At 43.2% G+C, this 21,751-nt stretch overlaps 1 protein-coding gene across 9 annotated transcripts in view; it reads right to left on the bottom strand.

Moving 5' to 3' along the window:
- Positions 1-1,483: 1,483 nt before the first annotated feature.
- Positions 1,484-21,751, bottom strand: part of LOC124540547 (atrophin-1-like) — a 39,545-nt gene continuing 19,277 nt past the window's right edge. For 2 of the 9 annotated variants that reach the window (XM_047118203.1, XM_047118208.1), the window contains exons 3-14: positions 16,749-16,905; positions 15,412-15,543; positions 13,277-13,507; positions 12,617-12,810; positions 12,201-12,516; positions 11,924-12,113; positions 7,681-8,561; positions 7,322-7,475; positions 6,535-6,610; positions 6,277-6,353; positions 5,352-5,791; positions 1,484-5,279 (exon numbers count right to left, since the gene is read on the bottom strand). In XM_047118203.1, the coding sequence (XP_046974159.1) occupies positions 5,157-5,279; positions 5,352-5,791; positions 6,277-6,353; positions 6,535-6,610; positions 7,322-7,475; positions 7,681-8,561; positions 11,924-12,113; positions 12,201-12,516; positions 12,617-12,810; positions 13,277-13,507; positions 15,412-15,543; positions 16,749-16,905 (2,971 nt within the window). In that variant the 3' untranslated portion in view covers positions 1,484-5,156. The remainder of the gene's footprint in view (positions 5,280-5,351; positions 5,792-6,276; positions 6,354-6,534; positions 6,611-7,321; positions 7,476-7,680; positions 8,562-11,923; positions 12,114-12,200; positions 12,517-12,616; positions 12,811-13,276; positions 13,508-15,411; positions 15,544-16,748; positions 16,906-21,751) is intronic. The other 7 variants (XM_047118205.1, XM_047118206.1, XM_047118204.1 and 4 more) reach the window with 7 other exon arrangements.

Raw genomic sequence — 21,751 nt, 5'->3', positions numbered from 1 at the left:
GTTATCGACACAGGTACTAGTTTCGAATACCACACAAAATGTAAATCCTGCTCACAACAGGCTCTAACATAATTCCAATTAATGCATAGTGCACAGTTGTAGATATTTTGTAAATTTGATTTTTAAATATCTAGCTTTCTTCTTGTTTCGTATTTTATTGAATAAAGTTTTGTGTGTCAGTATAGTAACTTAGAATTTGGATTAGGATAAGCTCTGTATATTCTGATGTACAATACTAATAATATATTTACAGTGCTTATCCATTGTCTTATTATCTAGTTTTTTAATTTCTTATGTTAGTAGCACAACTACAAATCAAGGGTATATTTTTTAAATTGTAGTATCCACAATGGAATCAAATATATTACTACTAGCTAACGATGTAGCTATGTCGTTTATATTTAAGTGGCAGATACATAGTATCCTTTGTCAGCTTAAATATAATGTAATTAATGTCAAAGTTAATAAATACGTCACTATGCCGCCATGTCAGGCTATATAACTAGATCAAACTCAAACTACTTTATTCAATATAGAAGCATTACACTTTCAGGAGTAATAACAGGAGTAACAAGTTTGTGTTTGTTCCTTGTACCAATGTTATGATTATCATATTTTCTCATAAAATCATTAATATTTTTTCGGACATACATAACATTGCAGAATATATACTGAGAAGCAACAGTGAATATTTTGATTTCTTTAAAGTTATTCCTTAATGATTCTTTAGCACCTAAGTTATAGATTGCGTGAAAAGCCCTCTTCTGCAGCACATCTATGTAACAATTAGATTACACATTAATGATATTTTCAAATATGTCAGTATTTTATTAAAATAATGACACATTTGAACATGAAACATTCGTTATGAAATAAATGTTTAAGTCTGCAGTAATCGTGAGTATACGATTCTCGATTATCGAGTCGGCACATCGCTGTATATGACGGTTTGCTCGCCGAGCTGGAGCGCTGTTTGAGTTTAGAAAGACACATAACATGACACACAACATTTTTTATTCAAACAGAAGGGTATCGGGATTTGGGATATGGATATAAGAACTAGCGCGCACTGGTGATTTTTGTCACGGTGACTGTTTCGTCACTCTTGTCGAGTCCATGAATATGTCACAGTGTAAAAGAGACCAGCTCTTTATGATAAAAAATTGAAAGTATTCAGATATTCACGTTAAAAATAAAGCGTGGGAAGAAATTAGTACCCAGTATTCTCTTCGCTTTCTTTTTCTGCCGAGTCTCACGAGTTCACAGAGAACCACCGTCTCTTCAAAATCTATAGTGGCAAATGACACTTCGATTTCGGATATGTTATGGCACTGTTTCTATTAATGAGCGCACTCCATTTTGGAAACTTGACGTGACAATGACAAACATTTTAAAGTCACCGTGACAAAAGTCACCAGTGCGCGCTAGTTCTAACTTAAAACGAAACAAAAGTTTCTGTTCCTTATTTAAAATAAAACATCACTTTAATATTACAAATGACTATAATTTTGTCACAATTTTTCCATACAATGTTAATAACTTTTTACCTTACACCTATTTTTATAATACATTACTTATTATTAATGTTGTATTTTATTATTTAAAATTTTCCTGTTTACATTCTAATTACATTCTACGGAGTCAGTTTCCAATGAGACATTTAATATTATATTTTAAATAAAACCTCACAAGGACCGTACAATCTTAAATGAAATTTTGAAAAAACCTCGAGTACTTCATTATATTACACTAAAATGTAATTCGATTAGATCTTATATTATACTAAAATAATTCTTGCTTAGTTAACTACGAGAAGTTCGTTAAAAACTGTACAAACATATCAACTGTGTTACCGCTAGCGTAAACATTATATAAACGGACACACGAACCGACCTCGACCAAATGAGAACACGCGACATCGCTCAACAGTGACAACAGTGTAGCTACTATATAATTAATTCATTAATTAATAATAGAGATAAAGTATATCGATAAATTGTACTTTAACGCGCGTTACGGGGACGCGGCCGGCGGGGAGGCGGGGGGAGGGGCGGAGGGGCGGAGGGGGGCGGAGGGCTGCGGCAAATAATTGACTAATATGTATCGAATGTAACACACGACTGGTGCACCCTGGCGGAGCGCGAGTTGCCGGCCGGGAGCGCCGCCGCGTCCCCGACTATAAGAAACAAGCACCGTGGGTAAAATGCGAGTCATTCGAGTAGCCTACAGTGGGTGGACTGGGTCTGCGGGTGAGCGGGAGGGATCGGCTGCAGCCGATGCAGAGACTCGATCTAATTAACTATGAATAACAAGCGAGTCGAGTTACAATAATAAATTACATTAATTAAGTATCAATAAAATTGAGCTAGATTCGAACTCCGTCACCTGCCGGAACTCTGTTGGTCACCACTAAACGTTATCGTCACGCATCCCGAAACCGAAACGAGCTATTGTGGCCTACGCGATAGTTTGTCGTCGTTTTGCCGAAACGCACAAATCGAGTGACAGCCAGTGTTCGTTTAGAATTTCAAATTACACAAAGATCAGAAGCGCCGAGTCGTCGCAACGCAAGCTTCCGATACGAACTCGAACGTAACCCACAGAGTTTATTGCTTTTCAATCGAGATACAAATCGTAACATTGTATAATTATTGCTTCGGAGCCCGCACGGCGAGTTTGGCACGGCAGAGCGCGACGCAGAGCGCGACACTGAGCGGCTGACGGAGGCGCACAAGCGACATGTATTCACAACCAAGCGGTCGCCGTGGCGACGCACGACTCGCGAGCCGTCGAGACGATCTACCGGATCGAGTCAAATAATCGCATTTAACAATTGTACTAAGTATCAATATTAGAGATAAATTTTAAAATTTTATAATATTGCCACAAGTTAGAATGAATTTTACAAAAATATACATACTGTACAAGCGGTCGAGCGACTCGAAGCGCCGCCGACCGTCGCGGGGGGCGGCCCCCGCACTAACCCTAACTCGTTGATAGAGACTTACGCTAACGACTACGGATCGTCCGTCCGCCGACGGGAGGCCACGGGGGCTCCGGCCGACCGGTAGGCCTGTCGCGGCGGCAGGTCGCGCCGGGACCACGGTGATTAATTATTTCAAATCAATAAGAATCATCAACCTCATTCCTTATAAAATGTGTGTGGTACAAGCGGTAATCGACCGAATGAAGCCAACCGCCCCGGCGAGTCAGCCGAGCCGGCGACCGCCGCGGCGCGACCTGCGCGCCAGCGATATTCATACAGAGTATAAAATGTATTGTACAAAAGCAAAAATATAATAGTATCGTAGATTTAAATAAAAATATAGTAATATCAAAAAGCGTAATAAAGCACTCATTATGTACAAAGGCAAAGTACTATCGTTGGTGCGAACTCGTGCGCTGGAGCACGAGGCGCCACACGCGCGGCCGCGCCCGCGCAGAGCCGGACCAACGGACTCCATCTTAACAGTCGCCGTCCCACTATTGCACCTCATATTATTGTATAAAATATTTTAAGATTAATTCAATAAAGTGAGCAGGTTCGTTAGAGAATAAAATGAAGGACGAAGTGTCGACGCGCGAGCGTTAAGGCGAAGCTAACATGTCGAGTCAATAAACAATATCAGTACGGTTAAGTAACGTAACACAACGACGCGAGCGAGAAGACGCGTAAAAAATAATAATAAATATAAAATAATATTTCTTAAGCAATCTTAAATACCCTGTTGATTTCATTTATAAACTTATCAAATTTTCTTTTCTGATTGAAAAAATAATAATAAATAATAAAAAAAAGATAACGCATTAAAATAGTGCAACGATATGCTAAAAATGATGCAATCGTTCGACAATACCTGCAGATGAAGGAAACGTATTCGATTTATATATATTTATTTACAAATTGATTTAAAAATGAAAAGACGATTTGTGCAAACGAGAGTTTAACGTAACGTGTCATTTCAGCTATCTACGTGACAGATCGACGGCCGGGCCGCCCGCGACCGCTTCCCGACATCACTATAGTATATATAAATTCTTTCGAGTAAACCTATCATTAACGTATATGTCTTTCTTACGTATGTTATTTCGTTTTTACCTTACATTAATTTAATTTATTCGTTTGTGCAAAAAAATAAGTTTGATAAGAGAATTTAGTAAACATAGTTTGCGCTCGGGCGCGGCGACATCACAGCTGAGATCGTTCCCCGAGTCCAGTCGACACCAACCAAACCTAAATAAAAACTTCAACAACATACTAAAGACTTAAATAGTGTAACCGCAAAGCGACAGCCATCGGCACGAGCCATCGGCACGAATGGCAATCCCTCAACGACAAAACAATCGAACCCCTCAGCACCCGACGTAAATATTATGCATTAAAAACGTTAAATTATAACTAGAGGGCGTAACCGGCAACCCGTACGACGAGGAGCCCTAATGTAAGATGGCGCACGATTCATAAAAAATAGATTACGATACAATGTAAAATTATGCTAGTCACTAGCGATCCGAAGCTATGTAACTGATTCGGTAACATGAGCGTCGCGCACGACGGCAAATAAGTACATATTAAGTTTATTATGTGTAAAAATGCTTAAATCGATTCGTAAATAGCGTAACCGACTCCACGTAACGTGTAACTAAACCTAAATAAAAGTATACATTACATCTCATAGGCCGCTCCTGTGACTTAGATAAAAATATTTATCGCACGGCTCGCTCGCGCGGGCCGGGGGGCGCTCACAATTTGACTAGCCGACACGAATTAGTAACTGACTAGAACGCGAAACATTTCATTGGCAAGACTTTTTTCTTCCGAGGCTCGACCTTCCGAAAATATATAATTTGCATCAAAACGCAAAGGTCGCGCCCGTTTCGAACCAGTTCCACGACCGAACGACACGGGGATCACAGACATTCCGAATAAATTAAGTACGACGCGCGCCCCCCGCGCCCCGCGAGCGCGCGACCGCTCGAGTTGAGTGTGATGGATCCAAATAAATACATACAATATTTACAAATAAATCCTAAAAATTAAGCTCATCAGTTTGAAAAAGATTAAATTACATCACTAACGATCGCTTCACAAAACGTCGACGACCGATCCGCCGCCGGTCCGGGGCGAGGCGAGATTCAGTTCGGCGGGCGCGGCACTAACAGAAGCCGCCGAAGCCGACGGACGGCACGGACGGCACCGACGGCACGGGCGGCACCCCGGCCGCGTGGTCGCCGTTCTTGTGCAGGTCGATGAGCGGCGGCGCCGACAGGTAGTGCGCCTGCAACGAGACGAGCGTCAGGCCGCGCTACGGGCGGCGCTACGGGCGGCGCTACGGGCGGCGGGCGCGCACCTGCTGGTGGTGCGCCGGCGGCGGGCCCGCGTAGCCGTTGTAGTACGGCGAGTTGTAGGGCGCGTAGGCGGGCGGCACGCCGGGCGCGTAGCCGTACTGCCAGTCGGGCAGGTAGCCGGGCGCCGGCCGCATGAGCTGCGTGCCCCAGCCGCCGCCGTAGCCCACGAAGGGCCCGCCGTAGCCGTTGTTGCCGTAGGCGGGCGCGCCGTAGGCCGGGTAGGGCGGGTACAGCGCGGGCGCGTAGTCGGGCAGCGCGGGCACGGGCGGCGCGCCCTGCTCGGCCGCCGCGCCCGCGCTGGGCCCGTCCGCGATGGACGGGATCTGGTCCACGAGCGACTCCAGCCCCGACAGCGACTTGGACGCCACGTCCTGCGACTTGCTCTTGGGCGTGCCGGGCCCGGACTCGCCGCCGCCGGCGCTGCCGTACTCGCTCGGCGAACCTGCGCGCGAGACCCCGATGCATTAAGACCTATTACTTCTTAGCTCACATATTATTTGATATGATTTCTTACTTCAGATTTTTTTTAATAGAAAATAAATCTTTTGAGAATAAATCTCAAACACAGTCTATATAAATAGAGGCTGAGACGGCCAAGTGATTGAGCATCAATTATTTTTGTGCCTTATTGCTTTGATTCATCTCCTCAGCGGCGAATACAAAACATTGCAAGGATTCCACAGCCTGTATCGTACGATATTTTGCCACATGCGTATTGTATACCCACCTCGCATTAGAGTAGCATGGTATATTAATGTAGTCTTTGTCTAGCAGTGGGATAGTAGTAACAGACGCTTTTTTATCAGATTATTATATAGACATCGAGAGCGGAAAGTCGCTATCGAGCGTGGGACGGAAGATGTCAAGTCTCGAGTGCCGTGAGGGGGCGCGGGGGCGCGGGGTAAGCGGGGGGCGCGGGGGCGGTACCGGCGGGCGGCGGGTGGTGGTCGCCGCGGAAGGCGGTGCGCGCGAAGCCCGAGTCGCTGTCGCCCGTCGGCGTCGACCTGCAACACGACAGTGTAAATGTTATCTACGTCATTCATATCTACGTATGTTTTGAGAAATATCTTTATACTCTGAAAGGAGGAAGTGGTCCAGAAAGAAACACATCTAAGCAATTCCTTTAACTCGCAACATCTACAATGCATAAAGTAGCAAGCAAGCAAGTAAACGTATATATTATACCTATTAAAATTGCTAGGATACATGGAGGGATGCTGATGTAGCTGGTCTAACCGGGGACTGTCTCCTACACCGTTGCCTGCAACATAAATGGTTAAAAATCAGATTTTAATATATAATAATTATGAAGATATTCAAATCTGATAAGTAATTTAGAATATCTAATACCTAAAAAAAATTTAAATTTCTCTTCTACTTAGAAAACAATGTATTGAATTCAATTTAGTTGAACAACATAAACAACTTCAAAATCAAACATTTAGGTGGGCTTACAAATGAATAATTTTATTATATATACACACACGTGATCTCACCAACACATAGGTCTATATGGTGTCAATAGCGCTGAAAGAAATCTTAACTACTCCTTGCATCACCAGTACGCCGCCTTCCTTGGTACATAAGATATTATGTGCCTTGTGCCTGTAGTACACTCACCCTCTAATCAGGTACCCAACAGATCCAAACCACAATTTAGACAAATCCAGCAATCAACAAAATTTTGGAACAACAAATCTGAGTATAGTTTTGTAGTTTAGCAGAATTTATCAACATTATTCATATAATATTATATATTCCTAATCTACATTACTACATATACCAAAATAATATACAAAATATTGTCATGATACTGAAAGTTTTATTGCATGACTAATTTCAGCATAGTTTTTTGTGCTGCTCGGTGTATATTAAATATATTGTATTTTTCACCTTAAAAATTATAATAAGTGTATCTGTGACTTTGCATACATCAATAAACGAGGCATTGTATAGGGGTTTCTATATCGACCTTGTTCCTGCGAGTAGTACTCGGACTGCAGACGCGCCTCTCCGTCGTAGAGCGTTGAGCCAAAGGGGCTGGCGCCCACGGACACGCCCACGCCCACGCCCCCGCCCACGGACACGCCGGGAGACAGCTCCGCGCCGCCAGGATTGCTTTGCTGCTGACAGAGAAATGGCGCGTTCTAATCCACTTCGGTAAAAAATACTCAGTGACTCATACTTATTTAACCGTGCTGTCATATTAAAATAACCAGGATTGGAATTACACTTAAAAATTCAAGTATTATTAATTACAAGAAAATTTAAACGATATACGAGAAGATAAATCGTTTTGGCACATAGCAGCGCGGTGGTCGCAGACGGCACCTTGTTGTAGTCGGAGAGCGAGGAGTTGCTGTTGCTGCCGGGGTGCATGTCGGTGCTGCCCATGGGGCTGTTGTCGTCGCGCGGCGGCTCGAAGTCCAGCGCCGCCATGCCGGGCGACACGGGCCCCGGCGACGAGATGGCGGCGCCGATCTCGCTGGACAGCTCGGCGCCGTACGCGCCCGCGCCCCCCGCGCCGCCCGCGCCCGCGCCGCCCGCGAAGTGGTGCGCGTCCGAGTAGGCGGGCGTGAGCGGCGCCGGCGCCGGCGACGAGTGCTGGCTGTACGGCGTGTGCGCCGGCGACGGCGTGTACGAGTGCAGCGCCGCGCCCGCGGGCGACGCGGCGGGGAAGGGCGTGCTGGCGCCGCCCACCACGCCGCCGCCGGCCGGCGCGGGCGAGCGCGCGAAGCCGGCCAGGGCCAGCGGCTCGTGGCTGAAGCGCGGCTGCGGCTGCGCGGCGGGGCTGGGCTGCTGGCGGTAGGCGGCGGGGCTGCTGGCGTAGAGCGGCGAGCGCGCCGCGAAGCCGCGCGCCGCCACGCCGGGCGAGCCGTAGCCGGCGCGCGGCGGGGAGGGCGCGGAGAAGGCGGCCGGGCTGGCGGGGAACTGCGGCTGCGGCTGCGGCGTGGCGGCCAGGCGCTGCGGGCCGGGCGAGTAGGGCTGCGAGCGCGGCGACGCGTAGTGGCGCGGGGAGGCCGCGTAGGCGCCGGGCGACGCGTAGCCGCGCGACAGCAGCGCGCCGCCCACCTCCAGCGGGGACTCCAGCCCGCTCCCTGGCGACGGACTAGCGCTTATATTCGTTCTAGAGCCTACTTCGCGGCCGTATCGGTCTTCGAAGGAACTCGAACCGAAACCGATGTCCGAAGTCGCTCGGAAGCCGTCGACTGCTGAGGGACATGTTTTGTTTATTATTATTACTGTACATTGGATTCACATTAGTACATATATATAATTAATAAAAGACTATATTAATCTTAATCCTAAGGATTATTTAATTAAAAATATATGGAAAAGATGTTAAAAAAATCATTTCATGCAATATTTCATTCGTCAATTTTGGCCAATACAATAATAGAGACCGAAAAGACATGAATAATGCGTTTTCAAACCGAATGTATAATAATATAAACTACAATTATTCCAAAATATTGTTTCAAGACTATATATAACCTAGCAGAAAACCAACCCAAGAAGAACATATTTTAGAACGCAGTACTCAACTCAAGATATTACTTTTCATCACCAAAATCCATCAAAAAGAAAGCACCTGCATAGCACAAAAATTACAACACACCCTTTGTCTTAAGGAAATGTTTAAACACAATGACAACATGTATTGACGACACATAAAGCACAAGAATTACACAATTCATTTTTCAGGAAGTCAGGTCATCAAATCCCATCGAAAAGAAAAGTCAATTAAACAGGATGAACCTAAAGTCTTTAGCTGAACTACTAATACTATTTCAGTGGCCCAAAACTTACGGTCTAATATGATTTGAACATGTATAGAAAATAAATTAATATTATTTTCTGGAAGTGGTAAAAAGGCAGAATAAATATGCTTCAAAACCTGGCAATTGAAAGTTTCCGAGTCAGAACGACCACGAACGGGACATCAAAATCTATAGCAACTATGGACATTGCGAAGCATGGCCGTAGACAGGGGGAGGGTTTTGGGGGTTCAAACCCCCCCCGAAATTTTTTGCTAAGTCAAGAAAAGTCGCGGTTATCGTACCATCTAAAACATATTTTGCGCTAATTAAATAATCAAAACGTAAGTATTTATTGGTTTCTTCAAAAACCCTAAGACTAGATACGACAGTAAATCTAAACAAAATGAATTATTTTACGTAAGGACTAGAGGCAATAATAATCATATAGTTTACATTTTATTAAGATACTATTTTTTTAAGTCATAATGTCATGTTAGTAATTTTAGATACTGAGGAGGATAAACCTTTAAATTTGAGAAATGTGTAAGACAGATTGTAAAATTTCCGATTAATTCTGTATATATTTTATTGAGAATATATATAAAGATAGAAACTGGATAGTCGGCACTCTTTGCCGAATAATCGCCGACTACCAAAGCAGCTGAACTCCTAGAATATTAATTTGGTGCATCCGTTCCTGCCCTAAATAGGGCAATCGCTCAGACACCTCCAATTTTAGGCCTATAAAGATCACCTCTTTGATTTTCAAGTAGAGTCAATTATAAACTGCCAGCTTCTACGGTATTGCGGGGTCGTTCAGCCGTTGATCTTCTAGTTTACCTTACTCGCTCAGATAGGCGTAAGCAGTTGAAAGCAAGCGGGAGGCATTGTGGACATAGCGAAAGCTTTCGATTGCGTATGGCACAAAGAACATATTTCGAAGCTCTCTTCCTACGGGCATCACGGAAAATTATGCAGTTGGATTATCACCTTTTTGGCAGATTGGAGCATTAAAATCGTTGTCTATGGTACATGCTCTGATACAAAATTCGTCAATGCTCGTGTTCCAGAAGCCTGCGTTCTATCACCCACTCTGTTTTTTTTTTTAATATCAATGACTTGTTACAAATCTGTAACATTCACTGCTATGTAGACGAGAGCACCGTAGAAACCTCATACACCAACTGGGCTAATATTTCTCCGGAAAACGTCGAAGAAAACCGGAACAAATTGAGTGTGAAATCGTGTCTTTATTAAACAAAGCCTCGGGCTGGGACCGGCTAAACCCCAAAAAGACATAAATTTGCGCTTTTACCGCTGAAAAATTATGTTTTGTCGTATCTCCACGATTTCAAAACATTACGATAGCCGCCAAAGCTAGTATCAGAATACTTGGCGTGGATATTCGAGCCTCGTTCAGATCCGCAGCAAATGGAAACGCAAAGCCAAATTGGCATAAAAAAGCTCGATGTGCACAGCAAGGCAAGACAGTATTTCATGTCGGCCCATCGCCTAAGCTTATACATGGCGTAAATTCTCCCCCACAGTACTGCTCTCACCCTTGTGTTCTTCAGAAGCATCTTTCCATTTGACCGTATCCAATGCAGAGCGGCTCGAATTATCGACGATCAAACCCTTTCCGACCTGCTTGATCCGTTCGTTTTGCATAGAGATGTTGGATCACTCTGCATCTTCTACCGAATTTTTCACGAGGAATGTTCGCATTAATCCCGGTTGCCGAATTTCATCTTCGGATATCTCTTCAAAATTCAAAGTTACCTCGCACAACCACTCTGTGGAACCAGCTTTCGCCGGCGGTTTTTCCGAACCGATATGATTTGGGAACCTTAAAAAAAGGAGCGTACTCCTACCTTAAAGGCCCGCCACGCACCTGCAAGCCCCCCGGTGTTGAAAATGTCTATGGGCGGTGGTAATCACTTTCCATCGGGTCAGCCTCCAGCTCGCTTGCCCCCTATATAATAAAAAAGTCGTCGGTTGTCTTTTAAATAAATTTCTATAAATTATTTAAAGTTTTGATATATTTATGCTCATTTTAAAATAAACGTGGTACTTTTGCTTTTCTGGAGATCGAACCCCTCCCGAAATGAAATCCTGGCTACGGCCCTGTTGCGAAGGATCACTAATTCACGCAAAAAATGGCTGATTTGTAGAAAACTCAAATAAGAATAATATGATGAAATTTATTTGCAAAAAATATTATACTTGATGAAGTAAAGCACAAAGTAAAGCTGAACTGCAGAGTATCAAACATATTATAATCAAGTTCAAAGATGTAGAAATAACTCTAAAAGACTTCATATGGGACGGATTCCATGATAAGTGAACACGCAAATGATATCCCAGATGTAGAATATATATGAATATATATGAATTACATTGAAACGGACGCTTTCTATTACTAAAGAAGGCGTGACAAATTATTCACAAGACGCCAAGCTTTAGCTTTGTATTTAAGTGAGGTACGATATTGTATGATATGAAACAATCTTTGACGAGCACAGACAAAATGTAAATCTATAGGCGATATGAACCTGACATATTTTCTTCGGAGTTAGGTTAGACAGAAAACACAAAGAGAACAGGAAAGCAACTTCAACGAGTTGTTATTTGTCCAGCATTCTGCGGCGGCGAGGAGATTTATTGCTTAACAATTGTTTGACAAACTCAACGTGCGGCTGGGTCTAGCCACATACCCGAAAATTGTTATTTAAAAGTGCAAAAGGAATGGAATATGCAGACTATCGTTTTAAATTATAATATATAAATAAAAACATATATAATTAAGAGTTTACCTGAATTATTAGGCTGGTAGTAAGGCGAGCCGTCCGACAGCTGCTGCTGGTGCTGCACCCCGTACATGACGGCGCCGCCCAGCGGGGACGACATCTGCGAGGGGAAGTCCCCGCCCGACGAGTGCAGGAACTGCTCGTGTGGCAGCTGCGACATCGACGACAGCTGCGGTTGGAGCATCGAGTTCGACTGCTGAAGACAAACATGATTCTTAATCTTAGAGAGAGATATCTTTAGTTATAAAAATAAAGTTTAGCAATCTCAAGCAACGATCCTTACTTGTTGCTGTTGCTGCTGCTGCTGCTGCTGTTGTTGTTGCTGCTGCTGCTGCTGCAGCAGAAACTGCTGCTCCTCGGGGCGTATCTTCTTGGGCCGGCCGCGCTTCTTCTTGGGCGGGTTGTCGCCGGCGGCGTCGAGCGCGGGCGGCGGGCGCGGCGGGCGCGGCTGGCGCGGCGCGGGCGGCGCGGTCTCGCCGTTCTCCAACTTCACCTTCTTGGGCCTGCCCCTCTTCTTCTTGAGCGGCACCTCCGTGCCGTCCTCGAGGATGATGGTGTCGCCCGGCTCGGGCTCCATCGTCAGCCTGGAAGTGGACTCGCTTTGGTGCAATATTTTTAATCTGTCGTTTACGAGTCATCGAGCGGGGCCCGCGCGGGCGGCGGCGGGGGGGCGGGGCGCGGCGCGAGGGGGGCGCGTACCTGCGGATCTCCATCTCCTCGTGCGGGCGGCGCGACGTGTTGTCGGGGAACACGAGCTCGGCCTCGTCGACGTGCGCCACGAGCCCGTTGAGGTAGTCGCGGAACTTCTTGAGCGCCGCGTAGAACGGCACCTTGTCGGCCGCGCGCGGCAGCTGCGCGCAGCGCGCCGACGACGACGGCATCACCCACATGTACTGCGGGCGGCGGCCTTACGTTACTCCTAGCTCAGGCTCTAATTTTACTCGGAGGGGTGAGTAGGAGTATTAGTACTCCCTAGTAAAGGTATTAAAACTTAAAAAAAAAAATAGTGTATGACGACCTCCGTGGTCGAGTGGTGTGTACACCGGTTTTCATAGGTACGCTACTCCGAGGTCCCGGGTTCGATTCCCGGCCGATTCGATGTAGAAAATTAATTAGTCTTCTATGTTTGGGGTCTTGTCTAGTTGTTTTGGGTCTGAGTGTTTGTGGTACCGTCGTTATTTCTGATTTTCCATAACACAAGTGCTTTAGCTACTTACATTGGGATCAGAGTAATGTATTTGATGTTGTCCAATATTTATAATATTTATAATATTTGCATATTCGAATAGTGTGAGACTAAGCCCGTATTTTAATTGCGCGACGTCGGGGTGCGTTCATGGAAACATAAAATATCCTCACCGTGTTAGTTCCGGCGATGGTGTCGGGTTGTTTGCCAAAACAAAAGTCTTTTTTCCCCGAGAACACCTCGTATATGAGTTTTCCGTTAAAAACGGCCACCTTCGGCCGGAAGGTCTGTAGCTTCTCCAATAAAATGGCGGAGCCCTCCTTGATCTCTCTCCGCGTGAGGTCCGCCGAGCCCTTGGTGGGTCGCGACACCATGTTCGTGAAACCTATACCGAAGTTCAGCAGCTGGAACGGGAGCATCGTAAAACATTATTTAACACCTATTGTAAGTTAAATTGTAACTCGTGACGGACAACTCGATCAACAGTATAATCAATCAATAAGTGTGTATAGATATTATAACTGTTAGTTAGCATTTAAAAGTAATTGCACTGGCAATTATCTTTCAATCAAATATTGAAGGTGCGACGTATTGCACTTATGTATTATTTCTCTGTTCCAAACACCTGGCGGACATCATACCAAATTTATGACGTAGTTTTGCGGAAAAATATTTTGTGATAAAGAACATTATTATCATCTAAATTATTTGATGACTTTGCCTGTTAGTCGGGCCTTACAAACAAAAACAAATTGAAAAAAAAAACAGTATTTATTTCCATATAGGTATTTACTGATGTTCTTTAGGATTCCTACCGAACATGACATAATTCAAGAAGGCCTATGAGAGCCTGTTCCAACTAAGAGTAACATGAATAAATAATAATTTGTCTCAAGTAGACGCGATGCCATCATCGAGTCTAAAAATCTATGACCATCATTATGGATTCGCGAAAAAATTTCGTTCTGAAAGTCAGCCAAATTTTTATCGAAGCTTTGAAAATAAAATAAATAATTTCTCCTTTCACCGTTTTATTAAAAATGTAGTAGCGACAGGATACTATCATTTCTCATAAGAAAAATTACTCAGTTTAGATCTTACCCGAAGCAAATATTTGTATTTGTCACGATTCTCAAACCTGGGTGTATTAACCTAGCCGAGGTCTTACCCTTCTCGTTTCCGAGAGCATAAGTCGTCGCCTTCCCTGCCTCTCGTATTTAATTACTAACTTTTTGTGTACGGTAAAAAGTGTTTTATTATGAAGATAAGGAATTAAGATCATTACACGGAAACACGACCAGTCTTGAAACATGCAAGATGTTTACAAATAACAAAAATACATCTTAAAAAATTATCGGTTTCTGTAAATTTTGAATTCCATTCCGAACATTTATCAAATTGAAATTGCAGGAGTATGATAAAACCATCATTAAAATGCAAAAGTTAGTCCTCAAATAACTAGATTTTTTGGCGGATTATGCAATTAAAATATAATATACACTACGAAGCAATTGTAAGCACTTCAATACAAGTCAACAGCTATAAATAAAAATCTCAAATTCAATGAGTGTTATTCTCCGCTGCATCTTTCGCACCAAGCTCGAAGCGCTATTTCCATCGTCATCATCAATTATTAAAAAAATTACTTCGAAATGTACTAAAACAATTATCCAGTAACCAGAAGTTATCGAAGAGCAATTTCCATTAGACTGCGAATCGAGACTCGCCGTGCAATATATCAGTCGAGTCAATATAAACAACGCGTCGCGAATATTGGAAAATGAAAAATATCGTACAATCTTAACTGCATTAAACTCAGCCATTTGTCTAAATATTGTATATTGTTTAGCGATGGCCTAAATTCGGTTTCGACTCGAAACGTATCGTATACTCACTGAGATATTAAGAGCTTATCTCTGGGCATCTCGAGTGCGCGGAAGCGTCACGAAACGATCATGAAGCTATTGATAATACTCACGATAACACTAAAGTGAAAATGCGTTTGGTGAGGCTGAGGAAGGATTCTTCTGCAGCGACTACTCAAAGCCAGAGCTGCGGCTCGATCAGTAAACTTAATAAGCAACATGCTTGTGTTACAAGTAAATAAATCACACGAGCGCGAAAAGTGGGCTATTTTCCGCTGAAATTAGCTCGTTATCACAAATTGAAATCACATCAAATATTATATGAACCCATATCTGAACTAACGCAACTATTAATGATCTCTGTAGTACTTCTCTCATTCTCTCACATACATACACACACCCTACGATATAACAAAGTATGATGTGCGGTCGCAGGCGCTCACCTTGTAGTCCTCGTCGGCGCTCATCTGCTCGCGCGTGAGGCCGGACAGGTAGAGGCACTTCCAGAAGTGGTTCCCGGGGCCCGCGTAGTGGTGCCCCTTGTAGGCCGCGAACAGGCCCGGGTTGATGCCGATCTGCGGGGCGAGGCGCGGGGTTAGTGCCGGTAGTGGCAGCCGTGGGAGGGGTAGTGTACGTTTTTGAAGTCATTGTGTCGAAAGGATGATTTTCCTTTTAACTATTTTATATGCTTCAATATATAAATATGATCTTAAGATCTTCTACTACTTTCTGTTAATAATAAGTTTAAAGTGGGTTTCCTTCGAGTGGAAACACAACATAGTATATCCAGACGACTTGAACAAAAGTTCTCCCACCAGGTTAACTTTGTTAATTTGTGTAAATCTTATATTAATCCTTAAATTAAATAAATACGAATTTATTATTAATACAAAATTATGTTCCATAAAATATTTATGAAACAAGACAAGCAGCGGGACTAATTAGTACAGCAGGAAAGCGTGATCGCACTCGCAATGATAACGCCGAGGTTTGTTCGAGGCCACCGATGTGACGCTTTTAGTGATGTACTTTGAGCTCCCGTCTGCTTCCTCAACTATACGGAATCAACTCATATAATCAGTCCATACTACTACGTATATGCTTAAAAACGACATATCTAAGTAAATTGAAAAACGTGGATGTTAACCGAAGGTCACAGCTCAAACCCGGACGAGTGCCTATTGTGTATTTATTCGCCTCACGTTTGGTAGTCAAGGAAAACATCGCGAGGAAACCCACACGCGTCCCTGTCTGGCGGAGAGTGTTGGAGCTCGGCTCTCCACTCTACGGCGGTACACATATTATGTTTGTTAGGACTTGTCTGACACGAGCACTTTTCCTAGCGATGTTTTCCAAAACGGGGCACGTGATCTTTCATTGAGATCTACGTGTCCATCTACTGGACTATCTCAGCTCATGAGCTCAATGTACGGCGCAGTATTAAAATAATTTTATTAATTAACGGTATATTTTTTCGTAGTCGTGTTAGTGTACCATTAGTTAGAGGCATTGGAGTGAAATAATATCAGGAAAAATTGTAATTTGGAGTTCAGTGACCTCGGCTAGTTTGTAAATTCTGCCAAATACGTGTTAGGTTAGTAAACTATATAAAATTGGATTAGTGACCGTATGAGCAAACCTGGTGAGTTACATATATCTTAATAGCAAGACTTCAGAGCTAACGATAAATATCTGATCTATTGCAATCAGTGTGTTCGTGTGTGAGTGTGGACGTGTAGGGGAGGGAGGGGGGGTATAGTCGTTGTGCGATCGTACTCACAATGATGATGTCGAGGTTCTCGGCGAGGTGGTCGGGCAGCGTGCGGCGCGACACCTCCTCCTCGCTCATGCCGTTGAACCGGTCGTGCTTCTTGCGCTCCTTGACGGGCCGCACGGCCAGCCCGCCGTCCAGCACGCCCTCCACTTTGATCTCCATGCTGGAAAATATCACGATACGTTTTAATTACTTACAATGATACAATATCCAGAGCAAGACTTCGGGACACTAATGGAAATTATGGAATATCTTACGATGACCGATATTGACATGATTACAAAATTGAATAGCCAGTCTGTGCAGTAGACACTGTAGTGCGCAAGTGTCTGCGCTAACGGGTGCAGCACTCCTTCACTGTCGGAATCCGATAGGAACGGTACGATTTTAATATCAGACACGGGAACTAGCGGTTTTACATGCTTTCTCGCACCCTGACCGAAAAACTCAATAACTTTTGTCGGTCTAAACAGGAATCGAACTTACGACCTCAGGATCGACAGTCTTATAAGCTACTAGCCAACGAGGCAGTGTTGCACAAAATTATACTATCCATTGCCCGTGCTGTCTCTATAAAAAAACAAGTCAACGAAGAGGACAATAAAACTAACATGCTCTCGAATGCTGTTAAATAGAATTATGAGAGAGGGAATACAGCGCTCATCTGTGTTAGCAGAGACGCTTATGTGCGTTGACGATGTTTTACATCGTTGGCCAATTGGTCTCAGTTATTATATAAAGGAAATAAAGGTGTACAGGATCGATCCCGATGTAACATTATATATAACATGAGTTTGAGATATAAACGGTGACTTTGTTCTATCAGACGATTAATTCTTCAAACAATATCAACGCCCGTCGAAATATCTTTAAAACATATCAAGTTTTATAGAACTGACTTTGACTTAATTAATAATTCGGTACATATTTTGAAATTTAAATGTTACAAAATGTAGTCTCGAAAAAATTACTCATTGTAGAGATTCATTTCATGTTCCTTCCCCTTTATTCAGGTTTACATTTTTGGGCTACAAACTGGCCTTTGTAGCCCACTTCAGCATATAAACTATCTCTATGGAAATCAAGTCAATCCGTTAGCCCGTCGGTAGATTAAAGGGGGATTAACGAGCAAACTAACTTTCGCACATAATATTAACACTGCTATAAAAGTATATCTTACGTTCAATTATATGCATAAACGCTTAATTTGTTTGAAAACAATTAATCTCGGCGATCGCGGTTCTCAGTAGCACATCAATTCAAAGTCAACTACGATTTGCGAGAAAAAAATCATTTTGGATTAACAATGAAATTAATTACAGCTTATTAACAGAGGCATGAGATATTTTAATCTTTTATAAGATTTGCGAAATTCTTAAGAATATTTATAATTTAACAAAGACTTTACACCGCAGATTCTCAGAATTGATTCCGGGTTCGTTAGATTACAGTCTGTCTTTGCGCAGCGTGCAAATTCAGTTTAGATTTCAAACTAGATTTTGTTTGTCATCACTTTTCAACATTTCTGAACACTTAATGGTCCAGCGCGACCGTAACGAAAGCTACATTTAAAAAAAAACTGTCTGACTGTGCCTCGGTGAGCGCCGGCCATAATTCCATTAGGTATTGTATCTCTCACAATGTTTTTTGCTACAAATTGGTCGTCGTAAATGTCTCGGTTCCTTCGATGTACAGTTCAGGCCCGGCTTTCGACCACCAGTCCCACAAGATATTCAGCCCGCGCAAGGGCTTAGGATTAATTATTAATTTACTCTCGTACTCATGAAGTTTTATTTCTTGTCGTACCCTGATACAAACTTTTCCGATTTCACTCGCATACAAATCATGAAAATCATTTATCAAGCGAAATGTGCTCTTAATTAACCACTACGGTTATGAATTCGACGAAACAAGTAAAATAATATTAATTAAAACATATGTAACCTCTCTATATTATCTCTGGCACCGAAAACAGTTTCTCTACATATTGCTTTCACTATTGTTTACACATAAACAACTTCGATGATAACATTTCTGTTATGATATTGAATAATAGTTTTTATTTCACGGTCCATATCAATAGTTATCGAGTGCCAGCTTTTGAATAATGATTTAAAAGTTCGACGCGTCGCTGTTGTTATTTTATTACACGTGCACGCTCCGCCGCGACGCGAGGCTGCCATAAATTAGTCTAACACGGTATTATGTGTTGTTTTGACAAGTTATTACATTTTTGACGTACCAAAACTCATAACATAATAAGCCGAATATGATATATTATAAGCATTTAACCGAATAAAACGGTTTCGTATTAAAATAACGACGTAACAGTCCAAACATTTACATATTATTTGCGAGAATCGTGTCATTAAGAGCGTAATGTAACGAAATAATATTAAACGTAGTAGGTATCGAGGAATTCATTTGCAACAGATTCCAAAATATGATAATTTTTTGTTCCAAGACCTCGAATTCATATTTGTGTCGGTGGCTCGGGAGCCATTTGCATGCTAATTGTCGGCCAAGTATATTTAAGCTACTATTAAATATCGGTAGCAAAAAACCTAATTACCTCGATATGAAAAAACTGAACACGCGGCAAGCAGACAAACATCAGAAAGTTTAATCACACGAGGCTTCCGATCCGACGTTATAAATCGAGTCGGCGACGCGTTACGTACAGATAATACTCATTAAAGCAGGTTTTGAAGCAATTACATAAAATACACATATTAATACAACAAGTGAAGTGAATAATTTGAACGTCCGAATAAAACGAGACACAATTAAAGCGCCTCGTGACTGCGGAGACGCAGTCGTTAGCGCTTTTCATGTGTTTCAATGAAGTTTTCGGTATTTTTTTTCGAGGTGGCATAGCGGAACACTGTACATAATTGAGGCTAAAACGATTATAATGTAGAAAGCATTATAAACGTTCGGTTTGGACGATTCCACCTTGATCTGATTATTTCGCTCGGATTTTTGGCTAGCGATAGCGCGGGCTTTGGTTCCGGTACCGAAATACTTGCGACGTAAACACTGCGCGGGCTGCGCGCGCATCCTACTGGCATTGTTCACGCATTCGTGTCGGCACGCTATGGACCTACGCGGCTATCTCTCCAAATCCAAAATTATACCATACATCTATACTCGTTCATACACCGTGCAGAGAGAACGACGTCATTGGCAATTATAAGTGCATTTATCAAACGCCACCTAAGCCCAAGATCCAGCGAGATCGTGACGCTGCCTGATCATTAAGATCACCTTTATTTGCTCGAGGAGCGTGCAGCGGCTCGCGTTTATTGAAAATTTCGTATTGTCATTAATAGACACTAACGATGCAATAAATTGCAATCATTACGAAGCCTGTCAAGACGACGTTGGAAATGAGGTTGCGGTTGATGAGATGAAAAAACTGAATCAAAGTTTAAGTTAACATTGCGGCTCGCGGCGACGAGAGGCAGTTTCGCGTTTATTGGGAGCAGTGAGTGACTACTGTATCAAATCCTCGCCGACTCGTTCTCGTCGTCGTCGTCGTCGTCGCCGGGTCATTCGAGAGTGGCCTTCCTTTTAAGCTCGGCTCGGTCGACTCCTTTCACTACCCTTAATTTTATCATTGTGTCAGATTTATCGAAACTTAAAAAAATGTTTAGCAATTAAAAGTTACTGGAAATTGGAAACGACCTTCAAAACGCTCGAACCAGTCGCGGAAATCGGTCGCGTCCCATTCGTTTTACCTTCCTTCAGCGGATGAGGTCATCAAAGCTCGCAACGAGAGGCTGCATTTACATTTATGCGCAGATCAGACTCAGCAAACATACCTACGTAATGTGCCGTTACTTTAACGCTCTAAAGTGGACGCAGTTTCCACTTTCAGATTATTTAATAATAATAATAACCGCTTCAGTAATCTTTCGAGATTCAATCTCGAAGTCCCCGCTATGCTTTTCTGTTCGCAGTCGAAGAGCAATTTTATTTTCAATTCCAAGTTTCAAGGGTACACAGCGCTAAGAGTCTCGATTAGGCGCACAGTAGTGGTTTTGAAAGGCGGTTCAAAGACATGAAATCGATTCTCAACGGCTCCGATGTTTTCGAAGCTGACGCGGCGACGTCACGCGCGCCGCGGCTCGCACGCCATCGCCCGACCGCTACGTGACTGCGGCGCCTTACCCAAGATCGCTTCGATTGCGTTACTGATATCGTCCCGACTGTGCGATACTGCTGCCATTGTCTCTAACTCGCATTAAACAACTATGACGATTCGAGTTATGCTCGTTAACAACGCGATCTATCAGATAACTAATCGGTTCACATTCCCTACCCAACGTCCGTAAACTTTATCGTATCGAGCAATTAAATTATTATTTTTTTGTCTGTTTACAATTAAAAAATGTCTGTCTACTCGCTGTGTAGTGTGTAATTGAAATAAATTAAATATACTGGTAATTAATTTGACATAGTGCGTACTACCTCAAGCGTGCCTCAATTATAAGGTGTTTTGTAATTTAAAGAACGACAGATACAATAATTATCAGGTTACGATGTACTTTCCGATTCTTTGTTACTCCAGAATAACACTAGCAGGAAATGGACACCAATTATCATTAATCATTCCGAGTAACTAACAACTTGGGTATAATTTTCGTACCGTCTCCACAGCAGTGCATGTTCGTGTGTGCGTTTGTACGTAGAGAGCGAAGATGTTTCAGTGTGCGCGACCAACGCTGGGACCATATATCACAGATGAACGACACGAACTAGTCAGTCGCCCTGCAGTTAATCTTACGCATCGCCTTGGCTCTATAAGTGTCAATGGTGGGCAGTCAAGGATCTTTGCCGAGTGAGTCACGTCACGAGCTCATGGAAACAAACTGTTTGCCGATTCATCAAACTTTAGTAAACGAACGCGTAGGGGCACTTCGAGCTTATCAAATTATTTATAGTTCCTGGACGCGCATGTAGATGACACAATCGACTGGTTTCGCATTTGGTTATACTTGCATACC

Source organism: Vanessa cardui, chromosome 25 (genome assembly GCF_905220365.1).
Source record: "Vanessa cardui chromosome 25, ilVanCard2.1, whole genome shotgun sequence".
In the NCBI taxonomy this organism is placed as follows: domain Eukaryota; kingdom Metazoa; phylum Arthropoda; class Insecta; order Lepidoptera; family Nymphalidae; genus Vanessa; species Vanessa cardui.
This window is presented reverse-complemented; position numbering and strand designations above follow the sequence as displayed.